This window comes from Halyomorpha halys, unplaced genomic scaffold (genome assembly GCF_000696795.3).
Source record: "Halyomorpha halys isolate HHAL.00 unplaced genomic scaffold, Hhal_1.1 Scaffold174.1, whole genome shotgun sequence".
In the NCBI taxonomy this organism is placed as follows: domain Eukaryota; kingdom Metazoa; phylum Arthropoda; class Insecta; order Hemiptera; family Pentatomidae; genus Halyomorpha; species Halyomorpha halys.
In genome coordinates this window covers 621,272-643,100 of record NW_027107482.1, presented here as the reverse complement: position 1 = coordinate 643,100, position 21,829 = coordinate 621,272, and the positions used below count along the sequence as shown (strand labels likewise).

The window sequence follows — 21,829 nt, the reverse complement described above, 5'->3', positions numbered from 1 at the left end:
TATATAAAGTAAACAATTAGATTTCTAATAGTTTTCCTGTCAAGTGCTTTGAATTCTCTTGACTGGAAAGCTGGAATAGCCCTGATAAATTTCTACGAAGTGGGATGAAACATTAGCAAATAAACAATTATTAACTATTTTTTTCTTCATTTTACTGCACCCCCTTTTTTGGTTTCTGACTGTTATTTTTTTAGTTTTCTGTTTACTGACCGTACCCCCATCTTCTCCAATTATTAATCTACAGTCAACTATCTACACTCCATTTTTTTAATTTCTGTTTATTACAAAAACTTTCATGTAAAGAAACTTTTTTTATCAAATAAATTGCATTGTTCAGATAAAAGACATAACATTTGTAAAAATATGCATAATAATCTCTTTGTTTTCAGAGATATAATAAAAATATTAAAACAAAAAAAAAATAATCATATAAAACTATAAAATAAATAATATTAGATTTTTTTAAAAATTTTCTTGAAATTTACAACTCTATTTTGTTTTATATAACGTTTCAAAACAGGTGATATTCTTAGGAAGGAACCACTTAATGGTGGTATTTCAATCACTATTTTAAATTAAAAGATCCCCATTTTCTTTTTTTAGACACCTTGGAGGATTATCAGAGATTATTAAGGATGAGAGTCGTTTGTCGAGATGTAGGCCTAAGTAACGGATCTGTTCGACAGCAATAAGTGGGGTATTATTAAAGGATACTGTAGGGCAAGAGCTTTACGACGAAGGGTAAATGTGATTTTGTGGGATTTATTGGACTTAATTTTAATCCTCCAATTTTGGCACCATCTTCAAGGGTGGTTGATGTATTCTGGTTTTATTTTTTAAATTCTTACTCCCATACTTAATTTAATTAAATTTTATAGCTATTATCTTTTCTTTTTCTTTTATATTTATATATCTCATTTTTAATTTATATTCATACGTTAATTCCAACTTAAGTATTCTTACATTAATTACTTTATTATTAATGTTTCTATTACATAATTTACACACCTCTTTATCCCTATTTATTTTGTATTTTGTTTATCACGTTATATTTATTGTATCCATTCTTTTAACTTTATTTCTTCTGTGTATTCTATCCGTGTACATATATAATTTATTTTTTAATATATAATTTCTTCCCCCCTATTATGTATATTATCATTTAATGTTTACCTAATTTTAATATTTTCTTTAATTTTCTATACTGTTTACTTTAAAATTATTTTCAAATGTAACATACTTTAACTGTATGTCCCCACTCTTCCCAATACATCCTGTCACAACGGTTCACTTTGCCTCTGACTTTCTTTCTGTAAGGTACGTTTTCTGTCCCATTCATTTTCTTCATTTATTCTTATAAACTAATGATTGGAGAAGTTTGTCGGGGGGTGCGGTCAGCAAAGAACAACATAAATAAACAAAATCATGTTTATTTATTTTATGCCGACATTTCGACCTGAGTTTCAGGTCTTCATCAGGGCTATAGTCCTGCCTCAGCCTATAGCCCTGATGAAGACCTGAAACTCAGGTCGAAACGTCGGCATAAAATAAATAAATATGGTTTTGTTTATTTATGTTGTTCTTTGCTGACCGCACCCCCCGACAAACTTCTCCAATCATTAATCTACGGTCAACTATCTACACCTCATTATTCTTATAAACCTTTTCCCATATCTTGGTTTGTACTTTATTTTATATTTCTTCTTTTTATCTGTTATTATTTCCATTTTCAATTATTATCTATAACCTTTTATTATTCCTAGTTAATTTTTAAGTTTTATTGTATACCCTTTTAATTTTTTACTTATGTTTACATCATTTAAGTGTTTGTATCTTTTTTAGCCCTGATATTGAAATTGAGCCTCTGTAACAGGGGGGGGGGGGATTGACTCAATATAGTTTAATCACTATTTCAGTTTTTATTTGACCGCACCCATTTATTATATTATTTTTTATACAATAAAAATTAAAAAAAAAACATAATGAGGATTTCAGTAGGTAAAAAAAATTATTATATCAAAAAGCAAATCATATTCGTTTATAGCGTCCCTTGTAGACTTTTAATACCATTTTTCAAAGAAATTAAAAATTAGAAATTTTTGAACTTAACTTATTAGCAGGATTTTTTCTTATTCCGGTGTCCATTGTTCATATAAATGTTCATAACTCCTCTTCATTTTATAACATTTCCTATGTCAATACAACAGTTAGAAAGCATAATGTTTTATATTACTACCATTTGAATTTAATGCTGTTATAAGGGCGATAATTATGGCTCTAATTTGTTTAATTAGATCCAGTTTGTACAGTTCGGTGCAATTTATAGAGCCCTAAACCACTCCTAAGTATCCTGAAGATTGGTTTAGTTATGTTTCAATTTTTGTACCATATATTTTTATTACATAATGTTATTTACTGCTATAAATTAACTAGCATCTAATAAGCAATTAATTCAATTATTCGTCCAATGTGTAAGTAACTAAATATATTAAACTTTCAAATGTATTCAATTAATAAAAAGATCGTCTCGATAAATAAATTCTAAATCAATAATTAGAGAAGGTATAAGGTGACAAACATTTGAAGGAGGTGTAGAGAAATTAGAGCCTAAACTTAAAATATTGACAACATTGGAGAAGATAGTAGTGGAAGATATGTCATGGACCCATTTTTCACTACCTTTAGGGGATTTTATTATTTAAAGAAGATTGATAAATATTGTCAAATTTGGAAATTAGGGAATGTTTTTTATTTAATTTGATGGATAAACAGAATTTTTGGAAACTGTTATTGAGGAGGGCCATATTATTTTGCCAATAAAGGAAGTGAGTGAATGTGAGAGATTAGGAATATTATATTTATGGGATTCAATTTGTTGAATGATTTTCCAAATTTTGAAATTTAAAAGCAATTTTTTAAAAATTAGTACAGAATGACAATATTTGGAACGTATGAAAGAGGGGATCAAAAACTGGTTAAACAAAATTTCATATCTTCTATATTTTATCAATATTTTAAATTTAGGCCCTAATTTCTCTACACCTCCTATAAATGTTTCTCACCTTATACCTTCTCTAATTACCGATTTAGTATTCAATTAATCTATCTAAATTCCTAAATCTAGCAATTGCTGATTCTGCTAGTAGCAAATATTTCATCATGCACGATTTTTGAAATGTACATAATGCCCAGGTATGAGAATTAAAATTTATATTAAGTTTAAACATTGTCAATTACAAAAGTAATGAAATCTTTGGGATAGAATTGAGTTTAATGATGAAAAAAAAATTTATTCTAATATTAAAATTAAACATCCTTCATATAAAACAGAAAAAATTACTAAAAAACCAATAATAAATTGTCGAAGTGCTTTCACGTACTTAAGAAGTTAACATGTGAAAATGTGACTGCCATAAATTACTAATACAAAAATTTATTATAATAAATTTTTCACAATGTCTTTGCCTTTATTTTAATTAAATACAAGAGTCATGAATAAATCATGCAATTTACTACAAGAAACTATAACTATAACTTTAAATTTTACAAAATATATTTTAAAAAGTCAACCTTGATTATTACTATAATGTTATCAGCTTTAAATAAAGAAATACTGGGTCAAGAACAATTTTTATTATAGTAGATCTCAACTTCCACTTTAAAAAAGAAAAACAGACTTATTTTATACATATATATATAATAAAAAAAAGATGATTAAAATATTACTAGCTTCTCAAAACAGAATAAAAATACCAACAGGGATAGAGTAAAAATAGTCACTGATAAGGCAAACTTTTAGACCAGTGAAATACAGTAGTTTCTTGATAAAATTATAATAATAATAATAATTTTAAGTGAATTACTTAATAAAATAATGAAAAAGGTATTCCTAAATTAAAAATTCTCAGGAGAGTACTAAGTTCAAAAATGAATTTTACAATATTTTTAATACTTATTAGATAGAAAATCAAGGAATTATTTTTACCTGCAATGTGACCCCAGGGCACTGGAATTTTTATTTCTTCAACAGTCTTGGGATCTATCCTTTGGACCTGTGTAGTATGAAAACATCTTTGAGAACTGAATCTCCTTAAAATACCACTTCTTAATGAACACATTTTGGCCAAGCCTGTTAAACTTTAATGTTAGAGTTCTCTATTAGTCTCAAGTGTGAGAATAAACTGACAACTAAGTCCTTATCATGAATATTCCACTTTAAAAAAAAAAGGTCCCCCCTCTTTTCATTTGTGATAAACAGCGAGGTAGGAGGAAGGAGAGTTCAGTTTGGGCCGACACCCGAGAAGAGTTGTATTCAGTAATGAAGAGTTCAGTCTTAACCCTGCAGGAGTTTCCTACTTTTTTGACCCATGAGCATTTATCTCATAGTGGACGATTTGTACTATTTATATAATTCAATATAATGATAATAAAAATCTTTAAGATTACTATCAATGCAATTTGAAATTTTGAATTGTAGCTCTTCCATAAGCGGCCGAAGAATCCAGATTTCATAAAATATCTAAGATCTTGCTTCGGTTCATGATTTAAAATAAGAAACGCAGGATGTGTCCAGGAGAGCAAAATGGTCAAATGATAAAAAATATATCTCGTTAGGAGTGAACACTCATTTAAGTGTTTGTATCTTTTTTAGCCCGGATGAAACCTTACAACTTGGGACGAAACGTTGGCTCATCAAAAATAGTTTTACAGATATTTGAATATTTCTTTGACCGCACCCACGGTCAATCATTGATCTTCCTGCTGGTCTAGACTGTAAAGGCGGATCCACATGTTGGCCGCTCGCCACGAATCGGGGGCTTGTACAAATGCTCGGTAAACAAAGAGCGGGCCACCCACATGTCAGTGTTATTCAGAGAGGCAAGCATGGCGGACGTACAAGTGGTTTCAGCTATTGCACTGGGATTATATTATTTTTATTACAAAAAAAGAAAATTAAATATAAATAAATAAGATTAAATATAAAACTTATTATAAAAAGTACCAACAAGCACCTTTAACCTATGGTACCCAATGGTGGAGATGCTACACGAGCGCTCTCACGAAACCCTTTGATCTGTGTCCAAAAACCGACTCTCGACGGATCGGCAACGAGCTTAGGCCAACTCGAACAAGCCACCCATCCACATGCTCGTGCATGCCCGAGTTCGCCTTGGCTTGGCCAACATGTAGAGGCCCCTTAACCCTTAGAAACTGTTATCACTTCCCGGCAAGACGAAATACTTCAGTTCGCAAGATCTATGTTTTCTCTTGCCATTTATTCAGTAAAATGTAAATAATTTTATAATATTATATATAAACTTATACATAGTATTATAATTGTAAATATGTTCATTTAATTGATAAAGTTTACCAAAAAGGATATACTGATTCGCAAAAAGTCAGTTCTTATAGGCGGTGCCTCTCACCCCTTTGTATCGTTATTAAAATCAATACCCCTCCGATGGTGCTGCAACAGTACCTTCTTGGGACAGCAAATAAGACATTCAGTATATTCTTTCAACTTAATTTGTGAAATGAAGAGTCTCATTTCACGCTAGTTCCCAGGAACATTGATTTTTCATTCGAAGCTCTATTTCATAAAACTAACACTAGAAAATCTAAGAGAACATTATTAAGGATTAAAGGAGAGTAAATTTGATGAAACATTAGCCCTAAAAGAGCTATTTACGTCCAATAGTTCTCGAGATATAGCTGAAAGATTGGTAATGAGCTAATTTATTTTTAGAAATCTATATCTCAGGAACTTGTGACGTACGAAAAAATATATATCTAGATCCAAAAGACGCACATATGTCTGCCAGCACTCAAAATAAAGGAAATTTAACTTACTATAAAGTAGTTTATGACACTTATCTTCGTAGGGGTAGTAGTTTTTATGAAATTCACATATGAATACAAATTTGGCAACTGAAAATTTGTCTGAACAACAATAAATCAATTTATTTTAGCAGATTTCATGTAAACTATTACTCCTACTTAGATAACCATAAACTACTTTATAGCTCATTAAACTAGCTTTAATTTGAGTGCTAATAGACATCTGTACGTCAAATGGTTTTTGAGATATTAGGTTTTCAAAATAAATTCACTAACTACTGAAAATGTTCCTTTTTAAAAAGCTATATCTCGAAAACTATTTAACGTAAATAACTCTATTAGGGCCCATATTCTAGCAAATTTACTCTTTTTTAAATGACGTTCTCTAAGGTTTTCTTGTGCTGTTCCTATTTTTTAAGATATAGAGCTCCGAATGAAAAACTAGTGTTTTTATCGCTTTGAAACAGCCGCCATTTTTTATTCCCCCTACCTGTACTTGGCAGACTCATTAATTTTGACCAGTAATTATACATAGCTTTCATTAAAGTAATAAAAAATTGGGGTGAGATAACTGCCTTTTTTCTCCTCTTGAGCTCTTGTACTATGATGTATAGCTATTAGTTAGGCAACCAGTTTCTCTTTTAACCTACTAATCCACAACCATTCCTGGGATTACTTAAAACTTTTCAATGTTCACTTTTAGAAAAAATTTTTTGGGCCAGAAATACTTGTTTTTTTTAATATAATAATTACATTTTTCATTAATATCTTGTTTTTTCATGAAAGCATTTATTTGTTAAAGAGTTGAACAGTAAAAATTTTAATATTTTTTTACGAAAATGAAGAGAATTAAACTAAAAAATACATGGTGTACGAATACTTTTTTTGATCACTGTATTTGAGCACTTGATTTGCCGACGTTTCGCCCCACTTTGTAGAGCTTCATCAGGGCTGTTCAAGTTAAGAGCTATCTAGACTTATTATTATTAACATTTTTTGTTGAGAGCTGTGCACTAATACATTATATAACACGTAGAGTAGTAATGTATATACTAATACATACAACATAGAAGGTAAATTCATGTTTTGACTACGTTTAAACCCTGAACGGGCGATGAAAATAAGTTAATATCATAAACAATATACATCAGATGTATATTTAATCGATTAGGTGAAGTGTTTCGTAAGACAGTCAGAAACGAAAAGTCATGATCTGAGACTCATTGTATTATACTATGACCTTCAGATAACAGCTAGCCAAAACAAATTGCATCATCACAATGGAAGCTGTTTCACAGGACACTTCGCCGGTTACGTTGTGGTTTAGGATAAAAGGAAAATTTGATCCTCGAGATAGAGGCGAAAATAATAGTTTCAAATCCTTATGGTATCAATGTTATTGTTTTTAAATTGGATTCTTGTTCTTATTGATTTTTCCAGTGATGATTTATCTTTAGAGAATGTTTTAAATCTTAAAATTATTAAATAACCATAGTGTGATTATTTTTATAATTTATAACATAAAATAAGAAATATTTTATTTCTTAATGAGTTATAAAAAAATCTATAACAGATATAATATTTAACACTTTTTATATGTTTTACTCTCTTATTAACTATTTTACCTCAACGATCTTTTGACCTTTTTTTATCTATCGTCTTTTGTTGACCTGCACTCTAGCGACATTTCCTGCTACTTAACAGTTCTGCTGTTTAGCCAGAATTCCTGCTTATAACTGTGAGTTCTTTCTCTTATATCTTATATTTCTTACTATCTTCATTTCCTATTCTCCATATATTTCTTCTTACAAATTTTGAACTCATCTGTATAACTAAATAGGTTTTTAATTTTACTTCCATGTATCTTTCTTACCCACTGTATCATTTATTTATTACTCACATTTATATGTATATAAATAATAATGTTATCAATCTACTACTGTCTTTGTCCATAGTTATTAATCAACTACTTTATATTGCCATTTCATTGTTATATATATTTCTAAATTTTTTATTCTATTATTTATTTCTTCTCTGAATGATGGTTGCTATCTTTTTTGTTTTTATAGCCCTGATGAAGACCTGTAAATCAGGTCGAAACGTCTGCACAAATAAATATTATTTTACTTATTTGTGTTTTTTCTGTTGGCCGCACTCCTCTACCTCCCCCCATCCGACTATCTTATCCTCTTATTAATGATTGATGTTAGAAAGTATACAGGTTATCATTTGTAAAATACTGTAAATTCCAACTAAATAAGTTCCTTTATCCACTGTCATCCAGACTAGATAGGTGTATTTATTGGCTTATATTACAACATAGCCATGGAGTGTTACCAAATTGTTATTAGTAAATTAGTTTTTCTACCGGAAGATCGCCGATTGACCGTATGGTATATGTGGTCAAATAAAACTTAAATAGTAATAACTATTTGAGTTTTATTTGATGCACCCAGATCATATTTGATTTATTAGTTTTTTCTATATTTGAATTTAATATTAAAATACCATATTTTGATTATAAATTTTAACACAAACTTGTGAACAGAAACTAAAATCTTCAATAATTCCATACATACAAATCTTGATTTAATATCTTATATAGTTAGAATTTACAGTATTTTACAAATAATAATAATAATTAAAAGCTGGAAGGCTATTCTCCGAGACAGAGGGATTTGTGGTTGCTATTCAAGATCAAGTGATTGCCACGAGATTATATAGGAAGCATGTTTTAAAAGACGCAACAATACCAGATAAGTGTCGATTATGCTCAGTAACGCTCGAATGAATTCAACGTATCACTGGTGGATGTGGAGTGCTGGCTGGTACTGAATATTTGCAGAGGCACAACAATGTGGCCAAAATTTTGCATCAGGCTCTGGCTGTGAAGTACATCTTAATTGATGATAAGAGCCCTTATTACAAGTACCACCCAAATAGACTCCTCCAAAAAGGTTCTCTCAGGGTATATTGGGATGAATCAATTATTACAGACCATACAGTACGCCATAATAAGCCAGACATCCTTCTTATAGACGAAAGAAAAAATAAAGCGGAACTTATTGATGTTGGGATCCCCAACTATAATAATATAAGCTCCACTGTGGGAGAAAAACTGAAGAAATACCAGGAATTGGCGATATAATTGAAAGAAATATATAAATTGGAAGGTGTTACCACTACTCCATTCATAATATCAACGAATGGTCTCATACCAAACAGTGGCAGGCATGAATGGTCTGGGGTGCTCATAGACGTACGAAGAGAGGCTCAACTGTCAGTTCTCTTAGACACTGCACATATAGTGCGAACATTTTTAAATATTTGAAAACAAAAATAAAATAAAGCAAAAAAAATATGAAGGTGGTTGGACTTCTAGGTCTCCCACCTCAGATACTCAACCCGCAATAGCGATAACAACCGACCATAGTAATAATAATAATAATAGATAAATTGTATACTTTCTAACAATAATTAATAATAATTTGATGTAATGTAAACACTGTTGAGGCTATTCAAATTATTGCTTATTAATCTTTATGTATAAATAATCACACACACACACACACATATAAATATATAAATATTTGAAACTAAGTAGTTGTTTCTGTTGAGTCAAAAACACTCATAAGAAAGTATTCAATAGTTTTAAGTTTTAAAACACTCTCCAACAAGAAATCATACATGGCAGCATCAATATAAGTATAAAGGTATCTTTTCTTATGGATCTTCCCAGAAATGAACATTCGAGCATCAAGCGCTTCAAACCATTACAGATAAGTTGGCCATACTTAAACACTTCATGAGGCTTTTTAACATGAGTAATGTCCCCATGGTATCTTTAATAGGAACTACACTATCATATTAAACATTAATTCTATAGATCCAGTTTAACTATTTAAGCACGAGATAAATGCAGAACAGATCTATCACTCCACCGCAACCCAGACTATCTTCCTACAATATGTTACATATAGTTAAGAATTTATTTTCCGAACTAAAAGAAAATTGTTTTAAAATTGTAAAAAATATGAAGAAATGTTCCTAGAAAGCATAAATAAAACATAAATCCCTATTTATAAGATCAATACATGACAAATTCAGTTATATTCATGCATTAAATTGTTTTGAGGTAGAAGGTACATAGAATAAACAAAACCAATTATAATTATTATATACTATAATCATTATATATTATAAATGTTAAAAGTTATAAAAAATAGTATAATATATTTAAAGTTAAAAATACATAACTATAAGTAATTATAGTTAGATAAGTCAAGATTTAAAAATACAGGGGACATTTATATGTCATCGATTTGCATTTGAATCTTCACTTAACTGCAAAGGTTTCAAACTGTTTTCTAAAAGATCCTGAAATAAAATAAAAATATTATAAATCAAAGGTATATGTATAGTTGACTGCAAGGATTAACCATTCCACCCCTTTTCTTTACCAACTTATCATAAGGAATTCCAATGGTTCCCTATCCACCGATTGGTGTATCAAACCTTCCTACACAGGAAGACTCCTCAATTATTTTTCCCGACATTCTCATCACATAAAAATCAATGTTGCTAAAACCTTGTGCACCGATCCCTTTCTCTTTCTATATCACCAGACCAACAAACAACATATTTAACTGATCTTACTTAACAGCAATTTCCCACCTAACGGTGACAAACAAACTCTTAGACTCTTACGTTAATCCTATAACTCCAGTCATTTCATCCTCAATTTTTTTCAACCTACTTGTTAAAACCACTTGTTAATTAGTCTTTTGAACATTAATGTTAATTAGTCTTTTAAACACCAATGTTAATTAGTCTTTTGAAGGAAAGCTTGAAAGAATAAAAAAAACAAATTGGCTCGGATATAAACAGTTATTATGTAAGGCTAACAGTAGAAAATATAAAAATATAAAAAAAATAAAAAGAGTTAAAATAAAATGATGAATATTAGCCAAAATAAAAGACCGTTTAGACAAAAATAAATCATCAAAACGAATTATGAAATGAAAGAAACAAATTTACAGAATCAATTGATACATATGAAATAAAATACTGGACAACGGTCCCAAAGAAAACATGATCCACACTGATAGCTCAGAGGAAGATATTTTGCTGTAAAGATGTATAAGGTTTTTTCCTTCTTTCATTGCTTCGTCCGAGGTAAATCGACGGCTCCTTAATGCCTCTTTGAGTGGACCAAACAAGCGATAGAAGGGAAAAGCTTGGGATAATATGGAGAATGAGTCGGTACTTCAAAACTGAGTTCCTGGAGCGCTTTAGCAGTGTGGGCAACAGCATGCATACGGGCATTGGCATGGAACAACACAAAACGTTTTGACAGCAGTCCTCAGCATTTGCTTTCAATTGCAGGCTTTACCTTGGCAGTAAGCATCTCACTGTAACATACATACATGTTTAGTGTCATGCCCCTTTCCTCATAATGTTCCAGTACTAGACCGCGTGAGTCCCAAAAACTGTAAGCATCAGTTTTCCTGCGGACAGTTGGGTCTTGAACTTTTTCTTGGTCGTCAGGCTCCTTCATCGCGCGTAGTACTTGTGCGACCAATTTTGAATTTTACAATTAATATGTTTAAAAAAACAAAACAATAAAATAACATTTGTCTACAAAACGTTTAGGAATATATATAGGAAATAAAAAAAATGATTTAATTATATTACTCTTATATATACTTATTATTGTACATTTTATTTTTATTTATTTATTGTTCATTTTTATATAATTTTTAACCCTACCTCAGTTTACTTTTTATCCTATATTGTCAACATATTTTTAGTTGTTTTATATCATTTTTAGCCCACATTCATGTTAAGCCCTTCAAACCCTAAGTCTTGGTCTCTTCAAACCCTTTTCTTTTTCTTGTTCGTCCGGCTCCTTCATTGTGTGTAACACTTGTGGGACCATTTTTGAATTTTTCAATCCATTCATAGACACTCCATTGTGACAAAACACTGTTCCCGTACTGTACCAAAAGTCTTTGATGATGAATTTCGGCCCCTAATATGCGTTCCAACCACAAAAAAACTGATAGCTGAATGTTGCTCGTCTTTGGTGCAAATAGAAAGCGGAGATTAACAGCACGACAGCAATAACAAAGCTAACCAAATACCAGACAACCAATTAACAACAACTTCATTAAAATGTAGATCATTGGCCTGTTGCTAGGCGATGTCTTAGCAACTGTTTAATAACTTTTAGCAACTGGGACTTTTACACTTAGAATACAAAATATAAATGCATCTGTTTTTTAAAAAAAATAAAATAAGCTTCTAAAGAATATAATAAAAATAAAATAAAAATGTAATTAAATTAAATAATACGACTATTTACAAATTAATATAACTTGTTGTGAACACTACTTCACCTCTTTTGCAGTACAGGTCCGTTCCTTATACCCCTACTCCTTATACCCAACACAATAAAATTTCCTACTCCTGATGAAATTGAAGCCCTGCAATGTGGGGCGAAATTTTGGCTCAATATAAATAGTTAAATCACTATTTGAGTTTTTATTTGACCGCACCTCGACAAACAGTCAATCAGCGATCTTCCAGAATGTCCAAAATATCCTACCTTTTCATGAATATATGTACTATTTATATGAAAAATAAAGTATTTTTGTGAATTCAATAAAATATATTTATTTGAAGCCAAAGAAAAAAAAAATATGAACACACTCACAAAAAGTATGAATTAGTAATTAGTAAGGTAAGTTATCCATAGACTTTTAAGTTAACAGTATACGGATAACTTGCCTTATTACCCTAAGTCTTCAATAAATGAGTTAACACTGTTTTTATATAGTCAGAAAGAATAGGGGAATAAGGAACGGACCTGTACTGTAAAAGAGGTGGAGTAGTGTTCACACCAAGTTATATTAATTAGTAAATAGTCGCATTATTTAATTTAATTACATTTTTATTCTTTCCTTTAGAAGCTTATTTTATTTTAGAATAACAAAAAGATGTATTTATATTTTGTATTTTAAGTGTAAAACTGACGGTTGCAGAGGATTATTAAACAGTTGCTAACACATCACCTAGCAATAGGCCAACGATTTACATTTTAATGGAGTTGTTGATAATTGGTTGTCTAGTATTTGGTTAGCTTTGTTATTGCTGTCGTGCTGTTAATCTCCACTTTCTGTTGCACCAAAGACGAGCAACATTCAGTGATCCGTTTTTTGGGATTGGAAGGCGTATCATGGGCCAAAATTGATTGAAGACTTTTGGTACAGTACAGGAACAGTGTTTTGCCACAATGGAGTGTCTACGAATGGATTGAAAAATTCAATGGTTGCACAAATATTACGCACAATGAAGGAGCTGGACGACCAAGAAAAAGAAAAGGGTTTGAAGAGGGCTTAACATGAATGTGGGCTAAAAATGATATAAAACAACTAAAAATATGTTGGCAATATAGGATAAAAAGAAACAAAACAGTAAACTGAGGTAGGGTTAAAAATTATATAAATATGAGTGAAAAAATTGAACAAAAAATAAAATGTACAATAATAAGTATATATAAGGGTAATATAGTTAAATCATATTTTTTTTTTATTTCCTATATAATAAAAATGTTTTGTAGACAAATGTTATTTTATTATTTTTAAACCTATTAAACGCAAAATTTATATATACTGTAGAATAATTTACAATAAGAATAACACAACTATTTATTAAACCTTTCTCAGAACATTCTGTCGAAAATATAACATACATCCCAATATAATAATTCATGAAAATATAAAATATTAATAGCAATCAATATGAATGAGTAATGAAAATCTAATATAATCAATAAAAAATAAATTTTATATGTACTCATCAGAAGACTTACCATTTCATCTTTGTTAGGACTGAAATCACACTGTTGCATTTTATTCCAATCAATTTCTTCAAAATCGATTACTATTTTCTTATTTTTTGGACAAAAGGGTCTGGAAAAAAAATAAATATTAAAATATGGAACATAATAATGAGAGATAGTTGACTGTGGATAAATTATATGAGGAGAAGATGGTTGGGGGGTGCGGTAAAAATATAACACAAATAAGTTGAAATATCTTATTTAATAGTGCCAACGTTTCGGCCAGAATTTTTAGCCTTCATCAGGGCTAAGAACAAAGAACAACCAATGAATGCAAAATAAAAAAGAAAATATAAACAGAATGACATAAAGTAAATAATTGTACAGAATGAAATTAATAAAATTAGATTGATGAAAGAAGTGGGGGAAAAAAAAATGTATATATAGGTAATTGAATAAGTAAGTAAAAATAACATAATTAAGGAAATAAAATAAAAATTTTAAGTAATATAATGGAAAGGAATATGAATATATTAGTTTATTAATAATCTTAATTTTTAAATTATGACATCCTCAAATATAGCAATGACGGAGCATTGCCAGGTCTACTAGTGTCTTACAAAAAAAAACAAAAATCTGAGACTAAGATTAAAAAACAAAAATTTTTAAAAACACTAGCTAATACATTAAAAATTTGGTCTTGAAACTATTAACTTACTGATAATTTACACCAGCCATATCAAACATTTTTTTGGCAGCTATCGTTTCATCTTTATAGGAATGTTTATCAGATAAATAGATGACTTTCTTGATCCCAGACTGTATAATTACTTTCGCACATTCATTACATGGAAACAAACCAACATACATTGTACATCCATCGAGATCGGTACAATTCTTGTTTAAAACAGCATTAAGCTCAGCATGGCATACTGTAACATTATTGCAATAACGTTAAATCTTACTTTAAAAAAAATAAATATATATAAACAATTAATACTCCATATTTTAGAACAATAACACATACCGTACGTATGTTTTGTATAAAGTGTATCCTTGGATTTCTGCCAAGGAAATGTATCATCGTTACAACCATTTGGCATACCATTATATCCTACACCAACTATTATGTTTTTCCGATTAACTATACATGCTCCTACTTGTGTTATCGGGTCCTTACTACGCTTAGCAGCAAGAAAGGCTGTTGCCATAAAATATTCAGGCCACTCCAAGTAATTAGTTCTTTTTCTAGAAACAAAACAAAATAATCATGAAAAGCTTTAATTGAGAAATGCAAATATTTAAGTATAAAATGAAATTAAGCAATCATTAAGAATTTATTAAAAAAAAAAATTAAGTATGAAAGAAAAGGAAAAAAATATTTTAAAAAGGATTCTGGTATTAACTTTAACAAGATTATTTATTTCTTTTCCTTTAAACTTTAACCCTTTGCACTCGAGGGCTCCAGAGCGTAGTTATTTAAAATTTGTCTTCAAACTCGAGGGCTCCGCTATGGAGACAATGCAAATCATTTTCAGTCCATAACATGAAAACAAAGACAAATCATAAAAACTATTGTGCATAAGATATTCTTTTTTGGTGTCAAATGATGATCGTAGCTCGCAGATTATTATGCTGGTAATATGAATGAAAAAAAACCTCGAGTGCTAAGGGTTTAAGTTTAAATCTTTTCACTTTCTTGATACTGGTTTTTATTGTTTAAATAAAATAATTTGTATCCAAGTTAAGACTTCAACACATTTATTATTTCTTAAAAAGTCCAACATTTATCGGCCAATTAATATAAATATAAATTTATACCCCACATCCAATAATTTAAAAAAAAATGTTGCAGGTTATTTTGCCCTGGTCATTAATCACAGTCAAATTACCACATTTTGTCACTTTTTCATTAAATTTTAAAACTTTTTTTTTAGGCCAAGATGACTACCATTGGAGTCCTATACTGCCTAACTATGGTTGGGGGTCAAAGTTTTTCATTTTGTGGGACTGCCTCTCAATGAAAAAGACAACGCTCCAGGCCGGATTCGAACCGGCACCGCCAATAGACATCAAATTGTTAAGACTGTCTTAACCACAGAGCTACGGGCGGCCCTATAGACTAACTTGACACTTTTATCACAAAATGTTTTGTAATTTGATAGAAATTAGTGACCTAAGCATAATAATCTACAAAACCACTGTAAATTATTGGATGTTAGGCATAACTGTATATATAAAATTGTTCTAGAGAATGGCCGAAACTTTTAAAGAGTATTCTGAGACTTAACTTGGATACAAATTATTTTATTTAATCAATTTAAGTTAAAAATTCAACAATCTAATTAAATGAAAGCACCACAAAGTGTAAATATTAAAATAATTCATAATTTAATAAGTTCAAACTTTTCCCCATTTTTTTAATTTTTTTTTTTAAATTTTATAAAATGTTTGGGGTATGTATTTTTATAACTATACTGAACATCATGATTTAAAAAGCTATTGCTAAATTTTATCCCAGAATAAGAATTAGTCTTTATTATTTTCAAAAATAGTCAGTGTGAAATAGGTATATGGTCATATTTTATAAATTATGACATTAGAATTTGATAAATGACTGAATGATCATCCAAAAAAAAAAACAGACTTAAAAATGAGAAATTAATCCTGAAACATTTCATTTAGTAAATGAAGTGAAGTCTAACTAATGTATATATTTTTTCCAGCCACGGCAACATTTAAAAGCCTACTGTACGCCAGATTCAAAAACAGGAGATACGCCTTTACAGATTCCCCCTCTGGGTCTGTCCGTCCTCCATATACTAATTCCTTCATTTCATCATTACATAATTTACATTGAGGTTAAATTATAATTACTATTTTTTAATAAATAATTCAAAACACTATCCAATTATAGTCTCAAAACTTTTATTTCTTTTATACGTCCAACGTTTCGGCCAATCCGGCCATCTTCAGGGACAATCTACTCAATACCACTATGAAAACATATAATTTAACCACTCTAAAAACTTCATTCAGGCTATTCAGCCCAGGTCAAAACATTAATATCTAATTACTCAATTATACATTAAAACACAGTCAAAATTATTTATCTGCAAACACTATTAATAAACTTTTATCTTGTAAAGGTTACAAGCATGGTTGTGATAAAAGTTTATTAATAGTGTTTGCAGATAAATAATTTTGACTGTGTTTTAATGTATAATTGACTAATTAGATATTAATGTTTTGACCTGGGCAGAATAGCCTGAATGAAGTTTTTAGAGTGGTTAAATTATATGTTTTCATAGTGGTATTGAGTAGATTGTCCCTGAAGATGGCCGGATTGGCCGAAACGTTGGACGTATAAAAGAAATAAAAGTTTTGAGACTATAAATGGATAGTGTTTTGAATTATTTATTAAAAAATTACCAGTCTCAAGAAAATATTAAGATTATAAATAAATATAATTACTATATTATATTAACATATTATCTAAGGTAAAAAAACTCTGACAAAATTTTAAACCAAAGTGAAAATATTAATCATGTTTTGTTTTAATTGAAGGTTTAAAGACAACCTGTATATCAGAGTAGGCCAAAGATTATCTGCAGCTCAAACTGCAGTTAATTTGGCTATAGGTTTAGCTGCAGCAAATATTTACCCAATTCTCCTGCAAACTTAGACAATGACTTTGGATTTTAAAATGAATAAATTTTCCAGAGTTACAAAGTTTGTTCAGTAAATCTAAGACAATTCATTAGTTTATAAGGGTTACTGTCAACAGAAACAATAATAGTATTCAACTATTTATTATATTAATAGCTAATGTTTAGACCCACTGCTTGTCTTCATCGTGGTTGTAATGACTTATCTTAGTTATGTGGTAAATGCATATTTTTAGATAAATAGGAAAATAGTAAATGGAGACATAGTTTAAACCCGGCAGGATTGTCCTACTTTTTTGTCTTCTAAAAGGTATCCTGTAAGCATTTGTCTCATGGTAGACTATTTATACTGTTAATGTTTTCAATTAATTGGATCTGATGATGACGATGACAAAATTCTTTGCGATTACTTTCAATGCAATTTAAAATATAAATTGTAGCTCCTCTATCAGGGTCTGAATAATCCAGATTTAACATAAGATCTAAGATCTCCTTGCCTCGGCTCATGATTTAAAATGCTCAGTCTTACAGTCGTGTGGAGGCCAGAGCAAAACTGAACTTTAGGTGTGGATGTAAAAAAGTGAATAACATAAATAAACAGTTGCTCTAACATAAATAAGCAGTTGCTCTAACCTGCTTGAGTATAGGTCATACTCTCCTCACGCATTCTCACCTAATCAGAAAACTGGCACCTTTATCATGCAAATATTGTCAGTCCATTCTCACCATTAAACATTTTTTTGAATAATGTACTTACAATTTGCCAAAAATAAACAGGATAGGACTGACCCTAAATTTATCAGAAGCTCTCACAGACGAGGCAGCTAAAATTACATTAGTGTTTAAATTTTTAAAATAACATCCTGAAGAATGGTGTAAAAACTGGAGAATCAAAATAAATCCTGACAAAACCCACCAGATCACCTTTACTCTCCGTCGTAAACCTCTGCCCTCCTGTCCTACAGTATCCTTTCTAAATACACCACTAATGCCTGTTGAACAGATTTGATACTTAGGACTCCATCTTGACAAGAGACTTACTTGGAATCCACACACAAGACTGAAACGACAAGAAGCTGCTCGTAGATTCCGATTGCTACAATACTTACTTGACAAACGCTCTAAACTTCCCATTCATTACAAAATATTAGTATACACTACAATAATCAGACCAATTTGGACATATGGAATTGAGCTCTGGGGCTCCACCAAACCATCAAATTCTTCCCATATCCAATCGTTACAATCAAAAATCCTATGTAAAATCCTTGATGCTTTTTATTACGTCACAAATAAACTCATTCATAAAGACCTTAACATCCCATTCGTTGCAGATTTGACCCAAAACAGATATGCGTCTTTTTATTCCAAACTCCTTAACCATCCTAACCCATTAATTCTTAATCTTTCATCCTTAACAATCCCTGATAATCCTCCGATCTGAAAAGAAGATGGCCACGGGACCTTCTAATTTAAATTAATGTTTGAAGTACCACCAATGGGTGGTTCCTTCCCAAGATTTTCAAGTGTATATGAAACATACTACATATTTACCTATTGTATTATTTTGTAAGTTGTAAATTACATTAAATAAATAATTTAAAAAAATAAAAAATAACATCCTCTTTTTTCTAAATTATAATTCCTCTTCGATTTTAATTTTTTTTTTTTATTATTGATTTTTACATAATTTTTAGCAAGCCATAGGCGTTGATGACCAGAGAGTTTTACACCTTTAAGCAACAATAAACAAACAAACATAAATAAGCGGCAATATGAATATCAAATGGTCCACAAAAAGTAGAGTAAAGTATAAACAAAACAGATAAAATATTAGGAAAATATAGATGTTTCTCTCCCAATATGAGCAAAATGCTCAAGGCTACAATTTTCCTGGGTTAAAGCTACCTTATGTGATGCAAAAAAATAAACTTGAATACAACTATGAGACAACTTAGCGAATTTAAATTTAATAGTTTAGTAGTATAACTATTAATCACCCTAAGTCTAATCAAGTATAAAACTATTACACCTATCCTAGACACACACATCCATATAAACTTTTAAAAAATTTAAAATTGACTTTAACTTACGTTACTTGGTTTATATTCATTGCTTATTCCTTATTGAAGTAATAACAAATTAATCTAATACCAAAAGTGATTTGAAGATTAGTAATATAAATTTTCTGAAGAAGATCCCTGAAAGATGGGAATAAGATATCAGAACGGGTCAGAAGATATACTACGCATTCGGAATTACATAATTCGTGCACAGAACGCAAAAATATTTAGTTAAGGACTAAAGAAAAAATATTGACATACATCGATAAAACACAAGTTACAATCCCAAATCTACTTAAGAAAACATTCCGAAATCCGAAGGTTGCAAATGGCAGTTGATATTTGAAAAAAATACATTTATTCCGCCTTTTTAGGAACGATTAGTTCATGAACGAACTCGTTTAGGAAAAAAGACTATCTGCTGGTTCTCTTCGAGTGGTCGGTAAATGCTTAGCTCTAACCACCTCCTTACATCCGTTTGCGAATTCCCTAGAACTTGCGTAATTTCTCGTTCACAACATTAGGGCATTCTTCCTCGGCAATCCGGTTCAGTTCTGTCTTCCTGAGCTGCCCTTAGGGCGTTATATGAGATACATGATATGACTCTGTATTCTTCAGTCTCTGGAACTCAACAAGATTCCTGCATTCCTGTTGGAGCACTCTCTTAAGGGGCCTCTACATGATGGCCAAGCCATGGCGAACTCAGACATGCGCGAGCATGTGGATGGGTGGCTTGTTCGAGTTGGCCTAAGCTCGTTGCCGATCCGTCGAGAGTCGGTTTTTTGGACACAGATCAAAGGGGTTCGTGAGAGCGCTCGTGTAGCATCTCCACCTTTTTGTCTGTTTTATTGTTCTTTGTCTGTTGCCACTGAGAGCTGTTAGGAGGTTAAAGGTGTTTGTTGGCACTTTTTATAATAAGTTTTATATTTAATCTTATTTATTTATAATTAATTTCCTTTCATTTTCTTTTTTTTTGTAATAAAAATAATATAATCCCAGTGCAATGGATGAAACCACTAGTACGTCCGCCATGCTTGCCTCTCTGAATAACACTGACATGTGGATGGTCCGCTCTTTGTTTACCGAGCATTTGTACAAGCCTCCGATTTGTGGCGAGTGGCCAACATGTGGATCCACCTTTAATCTACGGCAGCGCAACATTGTTCTTTGGAGGGCACAATGCCGTGTCAGTCAGGTATACCACACCAAGTTTCACAAAATCATTTTCTACATCACGCTGAGGAAGATTATCCCAAAGGTGCATTGCCTCAACTAATAGAATTTGCCTCTGCATCTCCATGCATGGAGGATATCAATATCTCCAGTGGTGTGATCTTTCTAAAGGCCACCCTTTAAACCTCATAAGTTCTTCTCTTTTTCAATGAACTCGTCCCAGGACCTCCGTTGACGCATTGGACCTCATTTCCATACTCTCAGGCATTGAAGTTTTTCCAACTACGAATTGCAGTACGTCTTTCGTCACAAATACACTTATGGTGTAACCGGGCTTTGTTCAGATTTCAAAATTAAATTAAGTTGAACGAATGAGAAAAAAAATTCTTTATATCACCGTTGTTGATTAATAGGACCCCTGCTGTGGGTAGGTTATGTCCTCGTGAAGGTAGATTCTGAAAAGAGTCTGCCTGCCCCAAAAGAAAAACATATATTACACAATCGATCCTTTCTTTTTAAAACCATGTTTGACCGCAACACATACTATGTTATTTTTTTTTTTAATTTTTAGGGAATAAAATATCATTTAACAGAATCAGTAATATTTTTTTCAAATAAATAGAATATGGTCCGGATGCGGTAACAAAAAAAAAGAACTCAAATAGTGACAACTATTTTAATGAACCAACGTTGCAGCCCCACGTTGCAGGGCTTCATCAGGGCTTAAAAAGATACAAACACTTAACATAAGTAAAAAAGTAAATGGAAAATTACAAGGGTATAAAATGAAACGTAAAAATAAAAGATTATAAACAATAAATGAAAACGGAAATATTAACAGCTAAAAGAAAGTACAAACCAAGGGATGAAAAAGGGGGATAAGAATAAAGGAAGAAAATGAATGAGACAGAATCTGTTTTGACAAGTCAAAGTTATAGTGAACTGTTTGTATTGGGAGGAATGGGGATGGCAGTTAAGTACGTTACATTTGAAAATAATTTTAAACAGTAGGGGTATTCATGATCTTTGGTTTAACATGTTAAAGCGTATTAAATGGAAAAACTCATGTTAAATCGAAAAAAATTGCCTTCTTTTACCGTGGTAAAACGAAATAACATTTAACATGGCTGAGAGTCTGTTGCTTGGTCTGTTAAATGGAGAATGACGTCAGTCACACAACAGACCAGTTGAGATCGCCGCCATTTTTGTTGTTGTGACAGCTCAGTTCTTTCGTGTGTTTGTGG

The 21,829-nt window shown here is 30.8% G+C and overlaps 2 protein-coding genes and 1 long non-coding RNA gene across 6 annotated transcripts in view; 1 reads left to right on the top strand and 2 right to left on the bottom strand.

The window, feature by feature from the left end:
* LOC106679061 (probable serine hydrolase) overlaps positions 1 to 4,279 on the bottom strand; it is a 15,528-nt gene extending 11,249 nt beyond the window's left edge. The window contains exon 1 of one of the 2 annotated variants that reach the window (XM_014417990.3): positions 3,986 to 4,279. In XM_014417990.3, the coding sequence (XP_014273476.1) occupies positions 3,986 to 4,118 (133 nt within the window). In that variant the 5' untranslated portion in view covers positions 4,119 to 4,279. The remainder of the gene's footprint in view (positions 1 to 3,985) is intronic. The other variant, XM_014417991.3, reaches the window with a different exon arrangement.
* A 3,095-nt stretch (positions 4,280 to 7,374) lies between these two features.
* Positions 7,375 to 7,968, top strand: LOC136795400 (uncharacterized). The gene is made up of 2 exons (XR_010842982.1): positions 7,375 to 7,576; positions 7,908 to 7,968. It is a non-coding gene; the product is annotated as an uncharacterized lncRNA (long non-coding RNA).
* Positions 7,969 to 10,040: 2,072 nt separating this feature from the next.
* LOC106679064 (deoxycytidylate deaminase) overlaps positions 10,041 to 21,829 on the bottom strand; it is a 22,054-nt gene continuing 10,265 nt past the window's right edge. Inside the window, exons 1-6 of one of the 3 annotated variants that reach the window (XM_014417998.3) lie at positions 19,674 to 19,790; positions 19,443 to 19,550; positions 14,709 to 14,929; positions 14,400 to 14,613; positions 13,712 to 13,811; positions 10,042 to 10,215 (exon numbers count right to left, since the gene is read on the bottom strand). In XM_014417998.3, the coding sequence (XP_014273484.1) occupies positions 10,153 to 10,215; positions 13,712 to 13,811; positions 14,400 to 14,613; positions 14,709 to 14,929; positions 19,443 to 19,462 (618 nt within the window). In that variant the 5' untranslated portion in view covers positions 19,463 to 19,550; positions 19,674 to 19,790 and the 3' untranslated portion in view covers positions 10,042 to 10,152. Of the gene's footprint in view, positions 10,216 to 13,711; positions 13,812 to 14,399; positions 14,614 to 14,708; positions 14,930 to 19,442; positions 19,551 to 19,673; positions 19,791 to 21,829 lie in introns of those variants that run through there. The other 2 variants (XM_067045842.1, XM_067045841.1) reach the window with 2 other exon arrangements.